This window comes from Rhipicephalus microplus, chromosome 8, assembly GCF_043290135.1.
Source record: "Rhipicephalus microplus isolate Deutch F79 chromosome 8, USDA_Rmic, whole genome shotgun sequence".
NCBI classification, from domain to species: Eukaryota; Metazoa; Arthropoda; class Arachnida; order Ixodida; family Ixodidae; genus Rhipicephalus; species Rhipicephalus microplus.
In genome coordinates this window covers 12,964,180-12,978,095 of record NC_134707.1, presented here as the reverse complement: position 1 = coordinate 12,978,095, position 13,916 = coordinate 12,964,180, and the positions used below count along the sequence as shown (strand labels likewise).

Genomic DNA, 13,916 nt, shown 5'->3' with positions numbered 1-13,916 from the left:
CGCACGACCCCTAAAAAAAGAACGAGCTCTTGAGTTTTCACTTCTTTCCTTCATTCATAGCGAGGGTGTCGTCGTGGCAGACTCGATGTTTTCAGGTAGTGTGCGAGAGATGATTTGTGAGCTGCCCCGGGTCAACGTGATTTTATTACATAATAAATAGAACATCGGTCTTCAACCTCTACGCGGAAATGTCACTGGATGCACACCATATAGCCACTTGGCACACCTTATTGAAATCATCATAACTGTTATATATATGCGGCACAACTGAAATAAGGACGGAATGTTCTGCGTGAACGAATCGTAAAAATCTTCACTAACCACTTCTTCAGTACATCATAAAGCAGGGGCGCCAAAATGAAGCCAGCGATGAGCATTTTTGCTAGAGACATTATACTATAATCTTTTATGTATTTATGTACTTGTTTAAATATTTTTTTAAATTTATTAACTTGTATTGCAGCACATTCAGTGCCATGCAGCGACTTTCTCATGTAAACACATTTTGTATGTTATGACCGATTTTTCAAACGCTGCATTCTTTCATGGCCTGTTGTGGACATCAACGACAAATTCTACTATAACTTCTACAACTATACTCGCAATCGCAAAAGCGTGAACGTGAAACTGTGAACGCAACAAAAGCGTAATCAAAACCAAAACCAGCATGCACAGTGCTGCTCCGCTACGCCCTATTTTTTATTCGCGGAAGCTGACACGCACACAACAGCAAAACGTCACTGCGTGCGCCGGTTTGTCGTCGTCACGTGACTGGTCATGGCAGCTTGAGGCTGTGCAGCCTCCGTTGCTCCTCCGTAAATTCCCTCGCCTCCGCCGTCTAAATACAAAGGGGGCGATACAAAATTTCGCCGACCATGATCGCAGCATCCGCGACCTCCAAGTGGACGCTATCTGCCACAACTGTTATATCAGCACTAGTCATTTTCTACGCCATATACTACAAGCGGCAAGCCGACGATGATCTACGCCAGCGCCTGCAGCTGATACTGGACGGACTGCTCAAAGCCGAGAGCCAGGTGTCCGTGGCTCCCAAGACTCGCATCGCGATCGGTTTCGGATCCTGCCAAGACCTGATCGTCCAGAGTTCGGAACTGTTCGCGCACATTGAGCCTCCTGACGATCCCGAACACATCGATGTCATCCACAGCGAGAGGGACCTTCAGCGCGTCTTCGCCTACTACTTCCGGCATGGAGCAGCGGCCGAGTAAGTTACTCAAACATTTTTGTTTACCTATTAGAAAGCAACAACCTTCTCGTTACCTATTAGAAAGCCTTTTGCTGCCTGGCTAGTTGATTCACGGTTCGTACAGCGCACACATTCGGAGAGAAAAGTAAGATGCCGGTGAAGTTCTAGACTTGCAGGCTTTCTGTTACGGACAGTCCTTGGCCTGTTTATCCGATGAAAACCATCAGAGATCGGGGATGACGCAAAAGAATACGAAGAATATTTTATACTGGGCGTTTTCGGACGTATTACGACTCGTTCAAACCGTTTTTTCCTGTCGCAGCGCAAAATGTCTACGCTTCGTGAATCGATTGCTTGCGTGGCGCTTATTAAAAACAAATCGGTTTTATTTATCTAGCTTAGCGTTTTTTTTTTCTTTTCTGTGCTTGGAGCAAGCGCACAGCTGACGATATTTAACGACCTTTGTTTTTTTCCGGTCGATGAAATGTCGACGGATTTTTAGCGCTGACTGCGAGCTTTTTCTTTTTATCTTTGGCTCGCTTCCCGCTAGCTCTTTCGGTCAGTCACCTTTATTTTTATTTTTCACAATATGATGTTGCCTTTCGAGTGTTCTAGGCAACTTCGATGGCATCAGTGTTATTTTTTAATGGCTCTTGTGAGACTTCAATATTCGCCAAGATTTCGAAAACGCAGACGCGATATTTACAGTTCCGCTATCATCAGGCTCGACTGTCAGTCACCCCGCAGCTATTGTATGCGTAGAATAATTTCGTTGACCTTTTATTCTGCGAAAACGGCGCGGACTCCCCGTTTTAGATTACCTGCACGTGCAGTCTATTGTCAAATCTGAATGAAACGGGGGTGTGTCAAAACACCCCTCTTTCATTCGGCAAGGTTATGTACGGGGGTCCATTGTCTTTTAATCGTTATCCGTGCAAGCAGCCCGGGTTGATAACTCTCTGTCCGCCGTTTCGCTTCTGGCGCAATTCCAGCTAGGTGGACGCAGAGATTGTGTTATCGGGGCTTGGCACGTTTGGGGGCACCGAGTGCGTCACGTGGTTCGAGTGGCTGTTGAGGTTATCAAGCTTGTTGATTTAGGTCCAAAGGGTACACCTGTACTGCTGAGTGGTCAAGCTAACAACGGTGTCGTCTCTTCCTCCTCACCGCCAAGCAACTGTTTCCAGGTTTACTGTGTGACTGCATCATTTTCTCGGATAATGCAGTCATTTTCGTCGCACTCATGGACGTGTTGCACCTGGTTGGTATCCTCAAGGCCCTTGTCTAGACATGGGCTCGGCGAGGCATCCCAACATTTTAAGAGAACCATGCCATGCGTTTGGTGCATGATGGCCTAAGTTGGCTACGCACCATAAAAACCAAATCAAACCAAACCATTTCAGCTGCTGTGTCGGCCTGTGAAAAACACCTGCACTCCATTATTGCAATTTGTGCCTTTGCACATTGACCGCACGAAGTTGAGATAATAGCCTGCATTGGTGCCTTTTCTTTTGTTGCCCAATGACTAACATCCTCACTCAATCATATGTTTGCTGACATATGTCGTCATTCGTGTTTGGGAATACTTGTTTACTTCTGTGTCACCAAAAGAGCTTCATCGAAGTAACACTATGCCGTTTGCAGATAGGTCATACTCGCCTCACCCACAACTTTTTATTGCGCGGAGAAGATGAGTCAGAATGCGAACATCGCAAGCAACCTCTGACTATCAATCATATTTTAATAACATGCCCAGTCTTTAAAGTAAGTGTGTCTTCTTTTTTCAAACAATTTTACAGAACACAAACACCTCTACGGCCAATGTTCATCAGAAAATGCACTCATCCCCATACAGGATGTTTTTCGGTTGGCCGCAGATCTTTTAAGCAAACTGTAAACAGAAATCTGTTTTTCACCTCACATTTTAACCATATTATCGAAATCGCCCAGTGTCTGGTGCATCGTAGCCATTGTTGCTTTTGCGCCATAAAAGCCAACTTTACTAACTAACTTCTGTGTCTGGTTTTTTTTTTTACTCGTTTCACACGCAATATGTCTTGTGCTTTCATTAACTGGTCATCAACTGATGTCACAATACAGGTACACGCATATTTCACTACTAAATTTCTAAAAAAAAAAAGAAATTTACCACAATCACTGTCGTGAGTTCTAGCGGCACTAACACTGCCAGGTTTACATGTGCAGATATATGTAATGAAGTCGATAGGAGCTCAAATGGTGAAGTAGCCCAAATGGAAGAGCATTGGGTGCATTGTCTGAAAGTTGCAGGCTGGGGCCCCAATTGCGGCAACTTGTCCCTTCGTCCTTCAACTTAGTATGTCCTTCACAACATAGTATGTGCTTCAACTAAACAATAATGCTCATAAATTTCCTGCTTTCTAGATATCTGTAGACAATGTTAAAGCTGACTCGTTATTTCCTCCTAAGAATACTCTGCGGCAATCTTTTCTTGGCATCATTGTCTGCTAGGTTTCATTTATATTGCATCTAACAAAGAAAAACGAGCCCTTAAATTTCCACTTCTTTCCTTAACTGTGCATTAGTGTTTGACAAAGACTGCACACTACCCACAGGTCGTGGGATCGAATCCGGGCTGCGGCGGCTGCATTTCTGATGGAGGCGGAAATGTTGTGGGCCCGTGTGCTCAGATTTGGGTGCATGTTGAAGAACCTGAGTTGGTCGAAATTTTGCGTAGCCCTCCACAACGGCGTCTCTCACAATCATATGGTGGTTTTGGGACATTAAACCCCACATATCAGACTGCGCACCAAATGACCGGCATAATGTTTTGCGACATGTTGGGTACCTAGCTTTGTCAGTTGCGGATTTAGATGCGTGAATGTCTATCAACTTCAAGTCTGCATCCATGCATCATCTATGTGATAGTATAGAGGATGTTATTAGAAGTAATTGTAATGTAAATGTTAAAGAGAGGAAAGTAGACGAAGATATAGTTTGCCATCGGCAAGTACCATTTCGTCCACTTTTCTTTCTTCGCATTCACATTACAATTGCTTCTAATAACATTCCTCTTGCTTTCCTTTGTAATATTGTCTGTTTGTTCTTCTTAATATTGTCTACAACAAAGAAATTGAGCTCTTAAATTTGCACTTGTTTCCTTCTTTCATAGTGATGGTCTTATGCGAGGGATTATTGGTAGGCTGCCAGTTGGAATAAGATCAGTGGCTACGTTATGACAACTAGCAAAAAAAACGGGGGGGGGGGGGGGGGGGGTGCAGGCAAAGAAAACAAGCCTTCGAAATTACACTTCTTTCCTTTAGTTACGTCGCTCTTGCTTTTCGGACAATTGGTTTGACTTTTTTTGTTTAAGGACCAGCTCACCCAAGGAAATGTTTTATTTTAGGAAAAGCAGTAGTAACTGTTGTTGCATGAAGCGATCCCTAAGCTGACCATAAAAAGTGCCGAAAGGTGTATTGCTGCCACATGAGTTGTGTTATGTCAAAAACCTTAGATGCCTCACCAAACATGAGAAATAACTTGTAGCATCAGTCATGCTGATGCTCAAAGTCATCATCTGGTGATGTCACCATGACATCGCTGGTCACTAAGTTTGTGAGGTCATCATGGCATTACTGTGACATCACACGATGTCATCAGGTGACTTCATTGTTTGATCAGAAGTGGGCCCAATTCTGGACGCAATGCGACTGCAAAGCAGTATAACTTGCATAAAGCTTTCAATGCCTGCGATTCTAGTATCATTACTAGACAGCAACGGGAGCTAAAAGATTGAGGGGGGGGGGAGACGAATCGACACATTCGACTAGAGGACAAAGAATACAGCTTTTGCCTTTGAGTTATGTTAGACAGGTGCATAAAAAATCAAGTGACTTATATTGGGGTCTAATGTCAAACAAGAATTATACAAAAAAGGCTCGTTAATTTAAATTTCACAGACCGAAAAAAATGTCCAAGTGAACCTAATGCCAATATAATGAATGAACAGGAAAAGCATTAAAATCAAGTTTAAGAATCATACCTTTATTTGCTCATGTGGTGGCATGCAAACACAGTCACAATGAAAAAAAAAAGCGAGAGAGCTCCGCTAGGAAGGACTGTGTACATATGACGACACAAAGGAAAATGGCGCTGAAAGCGTAGTGGTGCGAAAAAAGCACCGACGTTCGGTGATGTTGTGATCACCCGTCTAGTTGATGACGATACCGATGCCACCCATGTTTCAGTTTCACTCGAGTAGTGCCAGCGCTGCTTTACCACACTTTCGTGTAGCTGCAGCGGTCAGCATTTCTCTGAACGAAGTGGTGCGGAGCTGAATTTTGACGAACTAACGAAAGTTTGTTCCCATAGATTTACATGCACTTTGGCCGTGACCAATAGAGCCATCCGAATTTCGGAATTAACAGGTGTCCAATTAATGTGCTTCTACTGTAATTGCTCAATGCAGGCGCTTTGTTTCCAACGCGACACTATTCGCCGAGCTCGTCAAGGCGGCGAAGAGCGCCGACAGCGCAGAGTTTCACATCGGAGGCAACGCACCGCTGATGGCGAGGCGGTTCGCCTACGAAGGCTGCGAGGTGCTGCTTGGTGCCCACATGTCGCCCAAGTTGCGTGCCGAGCTGCCCGAGGGCATCGTCGTGGCTGGGCCAGAAGTCACCGATGACGAGGTGCACCTGCTGCTCGAGTATCCCGCCGGTGAACGGTGGGGCCATCTTCACTCACCACGTGCGAACAGGTTAGCAAAGACCATTTTGATATTATCAGTTTGATACGGTAGTGCAGTTTAAAGTATTTAACGAAAGTGGTGATCAAATAGTTGTGTGGTAGTCTATTATCTTTTAGGTAGAGGCTCATTAGTAGTAAGTAACTGAATTTTGTCACGTGCTCTGAAATGCACACAAGAATGATGCTTTTCCTTTCCGCTTGTGCTTCTTCCTGTATCATTCTTGCATGTGTCACTGTAGCATTGTGGGATTTTCGAACTAAAGAATCCTAGTTCTGTATTCTGTATATGTTGTCGCAAGAAACACATAAATTTAGGTGGTCAATAAATCAGCTAAATATATTTTGTTATTTATGATAGATACACTAACATAATAGGTTTTTCAAAACCATTTCAATGATTGTGGCAGGGATATTAATCATGTTTATGAATTGCAAAAAGAACCATGAATGTAAAAGGAGCAATGTGAACTTACATAAAACATTTCATAGATATGTAATGAAGCTATTCATTGCTCCTTTTACTAGTTACATTTCGCTGGTATCTTGTACAAATGATGCGAATTTTGTCATGCTACAAGTTGTGTCTCCTGCAGTTTTGCGTATATATAAGAAATTTATGAAATACGTAGTTAGTCCTTATAAAAGCTCTTTGTATACTGTGCAGGTAGGGTGGAATCTGATAAATATATGGGTAGTTCATTCATCAGCGATTTGAAGGAGCATAGAACAACAGTGGATGAAATACTGCAGTGTACAAGCTATCTACTTTAAGCTTATCAATGTTTCGTTGTTCAGCATGCACCCAACATACCCAAATCTTGATGGGCAGTTGATCGTTGCCATTATTACTAGTTCCTCTTATAGGGCAAAGCCCCAAAGGTGAGCCAAAGCCTCTGTGTTCTTCCATGGTGCATTTTTTTTTCCCTTCCAGAAGCTATGGATCAGTACCGACTAACCTCACATTAGTGTTTGCAAAGTTAAAAAAGAAGCTTCAAGTGAAGCATAATACAGTCCAATGTGTGATTTAGTGATAAATGAGAGAGAGTGAAGTGGGGCTTGAATGTAATAGCGAATGGGAACAGCATTTGATAGATATAAACCAAGAACAGCTTTTGGCTGTTGATGCTCTCTGTAGCCTAATGGTGTCAGAAAAATAGTGTGACATTTGCTGAAGGAATTTTACTGAAGGCTTCGCACAAGGTATAGTACTTAAAAAAGCACTTCAAGCACTTATCATTTTCGTTGGAAGTCGGAGGGAAAATGCCACTTGTTTTGTCTTCCTTATCAGATTGTTCGCAAGCTCTCACCGAGAAACGATGCAATGTACACGTAGCATTGTCAGCAATGCACTGGCAGTACTCCACTTTGCCTTTAGCTAGAGATAAAAGGGAGCAGGTGTGGCTTTCTTCCTTTCTTACTTTGCTTGCAGAGCGCAAATAGAAGCATATTCAGATTGAAGCGAATGGACTTGTTGCCAAGTGATCGACTGGTTGCGGCGCTTTCACTGTTGGGAGTGTACTCCAATGCATGCAGAATGCATAGCATTTTTCAGTCACATGAGAAAAGAAGTTTACCAGGGACACAGCAGTCTGAGCTAGTTTGGTATTTACCCTTAGCTAGCTACAAACAGTGCAATAATATGATGCAGGGAAAAAGCGAACGAATTGGCAAGGAGAAAAATTGTTGGTATAGGGACGATGCTTGGGGCGTGTTCCTTTTCAAGCATCGTGTTAATTTTCACCTACTGTCTACCGTTGCTGGTGAATAAAAATGGCAAATAAAACTATTTCATATTGAATTGAAGTGACACTAAAGAGGGATAACGATTCAGGTCAGTGGGTTATTGTTTGAGAACATCATTGAATTTTGAGGTAGCCATCCTATGCAGTGATTTTTTTCATATCTTCAGTTATCTGTTGTAAACTCACTTGTGTGCCACCCCTCTGCACCCAGGTTTATAATCCACAATGACCACACCAACCCCAAGATGGCCTCCATCGAGAGCTTCGTGCCCGAGCTGGAAAAATTCAAGCCCAAGCTGCTGGTTGTGTCGGCGCTTCAGATGATGGACAACTTCCCATTTGAAAAAGGTGCACCCTGAGGAATTAATAAGCAATAACATAACTAACCATTATATTTTGACGGTGATTGTCAGTTTCATTGGTACTACAGGTAAAACATAAACTCCTACTCAGGTTCATAACTCTACTTGTGGTACACACGTCCATGTAAACATAGAGGCTCAGATGTCAACTGCAACAAATCTCTTTTCCAATAATTATTGCATTTGCTTACTGGCACATGCCATACATAGGCCATGTAAACCCATAAATGCACCTCTAAGCTTAAAAATTAAAGCTGATTAGTATACAGGTAATACGTATAAATAGCATTAAAGTGTGGCTATGCTGCAGTCAAATCTCCTTTTTAGGCAAGTTGCACACGTTATAATACTCTTTCATCCTAAGTATTTCAAAATTTGTAATATTTCAAAGAAATGTCAAAGTCAATATGAGTACTGTAATACTTGTCAGGATATTAAAGGTGCTCAAATATGCACTCCAGCCTGCTGATGCTGGTGGTCCACTCATGTAAAACCGCAGTGAAATAATACACGATTACTGCTAGGCTTTCAACTACAATGGGACGCTTCGGTCTATGCCTCTATAAACATACCTAATAAGTTCGTAGTAGGGCTACTAAACAAATAGTCCTCCTATTTCATTCGGCGTTGTTCTCCGAAGGGGGCGTCACTGGTCGTCCAGCATGTTACGTCAGTCTGGAGTGCGTGCCTACTGGTGCAGGCTTCTGTGCATTGCCCTTTGAGGAGCAGCAGCTGCGCGGACTTCTGAAGTTGTATTAGACTTGCATACTTTCTTCTCTGACAGTTCTTCTTAGGAAAACTTGGCATATCTGTTCAGATCACTTTTTTTCTTTACTGGGCCAAGATTTTTTTTTTCTGTGTTATCCGCAACTAATACAAGCGACAACCGAGCCACTGAAAGTATAGTGGACATTATGTGGAGGTCCACTTAAAATGAAAGTTCGTTTCAGTTTAAGTGAGAATAATTACATTGCAGTTAAGAAAGGACAAATAATGGCCTTTATGCTTTCTTTGGCGCATTTGTTTGTTTGATTAGATACATTTTGTGTCATTTATAGATGGTGACTAGCATCCTTTGTTTTTTTTTTTTTCTTCAAGGTCAGAGAGAAAAACATGTCCGCGAGGTGCAGGCCCTGATGAAACGAACTGACCGGGCAGTGCCGCTGCACTTCGAGATGGCCTCTTACACGGACACATCTTTGCTGCACGAGCTGGTGGAGCACGTGCTTCCGTACGCCGACTCACTAGGCATGAACGAGCAGGAGCTGCCCAACCTGCTGAGCATCCTCAAGTACGGCAACGTCTCGTATGTCTCCGACTCGTACCCCAGGGTGGCCACCGTTCTCGACGCCATGCGAGATATCTACGAGTGAGTTTTCAGGTTGCACAAATTTGGCAGTCTAGTACGGATGGGTGAATATGCTCAAACCTCGATATAACAAACATAGGTGTAACGAAATATCTGTTATAATGATCAACAGAGAAGTGCCTTGCCAATGGCAAGTATATGTCTTTTATAAAGGACTTATTTTCCTGTAAAGTGCAACTTTGTTATAAACAGATTTGAGTGTTGTTCATTTGTGGTTTGAAGTGAATACTAATTGATTTGAATCATTTCTCATCAAATACTATACAGTAGACATTAACAAGAATCTGAAGAAACCAAGAAAACATGTTCAATTCAACAGAAGTTTCCTTTACATAGAGAAAGACAGGTTGCAAGAGTCTGGAATGAAACCAATCAGTGATCGCATGTCTGTGATCGCAGTTTTGCTTACTATGGTTACGAGAAATGCCGCTTGCGTTTCCAGTCCATATGCACTAGCAATGCACATATTTCCAGAGTATAGCTCTGTTGGCTGTCACTCAATATTTTTACTACTCGAGCTCATACTACTCGCCGCAAAAAGAAAAACTGTTAGCAACTTTTGAATTCTGGCCCGTTGGACAGAATGGAATCTGAACAGGGAATTTTATGATTTATTACTTGACTAAACTTGTATCGGCATGGCTCATATTGCAAATTTTCACCTGTAGTTGTTAATACATGGTTGTGAGAAGTAACACTGTAATGTATTTAGATGGACTAGACCCACCACAACACACTAGGCTAAACTTGTATTGGCCTGGCTCATATGGGAAAGTTTCACCTGTAGTTGTTAACACTTTGTTGTGAGAAATAGCACTGTTATGTATTTAGATGGACTAGACGCACCGCAACACTCAGCTTGCCATGCTGTGGCGTGTCTAGTCCTTACAAGTACGTCGCATGCATCACCCAAGACCAAGGCTGTCATTCCCTATGTCTCGCACCACCAGTGAAGGGAGGTCACATTTGCAGTTTTCCCATTTACATGCAGGGGCTGTTATATGAAAACGGTGCAGTGTTCATTAAATGTCCGAATGGTTCATCGATATCAGTGCAGCTAACAAGGGACATAGTGGCCAATTTCATTAGTACCGTATTTACTCAATTCTACCGCGCCCTCGATTGTAACGCGCACCCGATTTCCACCGCGAAAAAAAAAAAAAACGTAAGATATCGATTGCAACGCACACCCATTTTTTTTGCTGGCCCGCACGATCACACCACTCGAAAAAACGATTCCTTTCGGGATTGTCTTCCATTTAAATATGAGGTATGAGGCGAAGCTTGTGCCCATCTGACGTGTAACAGAGCATTGCCGTCACTGTAGTTTTACCGTGGACCGATGTCAGCACGCGAACTTGCTTCGCCCCCTTCTTCTCGAAAGTTGTGGTGCCAGGCATGTCGAAGTAAAGAGGCGTCTGATCGGCATTCCAGATTTGCCCAAGCAGGTAGCCGTTGTTGCGCCGCAAGTTTAGGACGAACCTCTGAAAACTGTAAAGCTTTTCATCGTACTTCTCCGCAAAAGTTTTCGCAGATGCATGTTCCCCTTCGGAGGGAAGAGCCTTTCCTCTTCATATAGTTAATTAGCCAGCACCTGCTCGCTTTAAACAGGCTCCGCATTAGACTTTTTTCTAAGACTAATTGCATAGCCCGCACTTGGAGCAGTTCTGTCGTCATGGGCCGCTGTGCCACCCCCTCCTCAAGCACATACTCGCGGAGCAGCTCTTCAATTTGCGGAAACCGACCCTGCTGTAGTTCACTGAAGCCTTTGCTTGAAGCTTTGCTGTCGACAATCTTCTGCTTTTGTTTCCGCCGGTCCCGCACGCACGTTTCGAGAAGGACCGCCATGCGGCCCGATTTCCGTCCGTTTCTGCACACGCGATGACTTTTCTTTTAAAAGCGGCATCGTGGTGCACTCGAGTTTTTGGAATCGGCCCTTCCACGTCGTCGATGCTAATGCACTACTAGATGACGAACTCCTCAGCACACGTACGAAGTGCCGCACATGGTAAACACATAGGCAGAAATAGCCGACGCACCATGCCGACGCACGTAGGGGGCGGCCATTTTGGATTTGCGATGGCAATAGATTGACCGTAATTTTTTTGTTCGTACTCAATTCTAACGCGCATGTGATTTATGAACTCGCTTAACCGGAAAAAAGGTGCGCGTTAGATTCGAGTAATTACGGTACCATCAGCAGCCAGTCAGGTGTTGCATAGCGTGCCATCGCCTGTGGCCTTATCTTGAGTGCCTTGCACCTGCTACGTTTGCGAGCCACGCATTTTCACGTACATGCTCAGCATTATTATTGCTTTCAGAACTGATGGGTCACAGGAGTAAGAGGAAACAGTGTGTTGTACTTATCAGGTTGCAAAGCTGGCAAAGAGCACTTGTTTACAAGGTATGCAGTGCATTCACTGTCCATTTCATTCTATGAGGAGCACAAGAGTTGCCTTCATTCCGTGCTACCATGACTGGGCCAATGTCTTGCTCCACCTTCTCGCTAGCTCGTAACTTTACAGGTTACCCCCATATCTGGCGAACCTTTGTAGCCTAGCACCTTGCAGGCTACTGCCGTAAGTTGTAAGATTCATTTTTTTTTTTTACAGAAAGCAATAAGTACGCATACACTCCATCAAATGGAAATTGCCATGATTTCATAGTGGCTTTTAAGCCTGTATTTGTGGGTTTGATACCGTGGATGTTTATTGGTTGGCTCAGCTAGTTTAGGCAATGATAGTTCAGGTGCGTAGTTTTCATCATTTTGCTACAGTCCAACCTCTCTACCGCTTGCTGTGCCAAGTTCGGTATTATAAGTTGCGCCAACTGTGCCACAAGTTTACTGTTCTAGGCTTTCGAACAGCAACTGAGAATTTTTCATCTGAAATATTCTTGGGGAGGCCTCAAAGAACCTAGAGAGCTTTTCTATATTGCAGTGTAACATCTTCCTTCTCCCGCTTTTCACCAATACTCTTTTTCTCTTCAAACTATGCACACACAGTCCTGCAGCACCCTGAGACCATACATGCCATGTTCTCCTTCATCAATAATGAATCCTCAAAATACACCTATTGTGTATGTAGTGGTGACATCATTTCACAGAATGCCGCGTGTAGCTGTTGTGCAATCTGGTGGCGATTGCTGCCATCACGGCGCACCACAAGCAAGGTACCCAGTATGCACCACACCACGACGATGATGATGATTATTAAGCATGTTGCCACATAAAAGGTACCCCTATAAGCCACTACAATCATGAGGCAAAAATATCAGCATATCTGAAAGTGAACGACCATGATTGGTGGGAAGCTCAGGAGCATCATTCGAGTAATTGTGAATCCCCACAGCTTTTCCCACTTATCATCATTCACTTAGTGCATATGCCTCAATTTTCGTTTGGTCATAGTTATACCCCGCAATGCGTTTTCATCTGTCAGCTCTCGTCTTGACCTTGGTTTTGTACTGCAAGATATTCAGGACTTCTGGCACAAGCCTTGCATTTTTTCTCGATTAACCAATAGGCTCAATCTGATCACTTGCTTTTCAAATGTTCCTGATGGAAACTCATTTTTCTGCACACCCAGGCTTCTCAAGGCAAACGCTCCGAAGAAAGGCAGCACCAATCCTGACGACGCAGGCCGAAGGCCGCTCACCCGCCTGCACATTCACACTCTCGCCTTCCAGGCAATCCTGGTCGCCAACGACTCGCCGTGGAAGAACTCGCTCGCCGCTGCGGCCAAGGCAGCGCTCACCGCCCACCGCTACACGTGTGGCTCGCACGACATCGACACTACGCATGCGCGCGTCATCATGGACGATTCGTTCACGACGAGCCGCGGCAATGGAGGCCGCCGCATACCCTTCAACAACAAGCGACCCGTAGCCTGCTGGCAGGAACGGGACTTCGAGATCTGCGTAGCACCCGTGTTAGTGTGCACCAAGGTCCTCCACACCGGCGGAGGTGGAGATAATGTGTCGGCGGCCGGCATCGTACTCCAAGTCTAGTACCTAGCTGCTCTGGGCCCAACTGTAATCCGACAACTGAGCCAAATTGCAAGTCGTTTCTCGGGTGTCTGTAAAGCAGCATTGTACAGTAGCACACTTTCTTTTTTTTTTATTCACGAGGCATTTCTGGAACTTTACTACCTGCATAAAAGTATTGGCCATTGGTTCCTTCTTGAATTTGAATGAGTGACGGCTGAAGCTTTTAGAGGACTGTTTACATGATGTTTTCGATGTTATCGTATATTTGTGAAAATGCTGGCTTGTAAGCTTTACTACCATGACAAGAAAGCTTGTTGAACGTACTTTTAGTTCAGTTATGTTTAGGGTACCTGGCATAGTCTGCCAGCTCTGTTAAGAGTGTTGGGATTGGCACAGTAGCAACACCGATTGCAGCAACTAAACACTGCAAATCCAGCTACAGTGGGTCATCTTTCTTCTCAAGGCCTTGAGAAACTTGTCTTCTAAAACCTCTGTTTTGATCTTTTCTGAGCTCATTGTCTGATATT

The 13,916-nt window shown here is 43.9% G+C and overlaps 1 protein-coding gene across 1 annotated transcript; it reads left to right on the top strand.

Annotated features, from left to right (window-relative positions):
• The first annotated feature begins 754 nt into the window (after positions 1 to 754).
• Positions 755 to 13,713, top strand: LOC119164142 (ADP-dependent glucokinase). The gene is made up of 5 exons (XM_037416252.2): positions 755 to 1,225; positions 5,652 to 5,939; positions 7,883 to 8,019; positions 9,132 to 9,402; positions 12,990 to 13,713. Exons 1-5 carry the CDS (start codon positions 876 to 878, stop codon positions 13,408 to 13,410), a joined length of 1,467 nt encoding a protein of 488 aa, XP_037272149.2. The 5' UTR covers positions 755 to 875; the 3' UTR covers positions 13,411 to 13,713.
• The last annotated feature ends 203 nt before the right edge of the window (positions 13,714 to 13,916 follow it).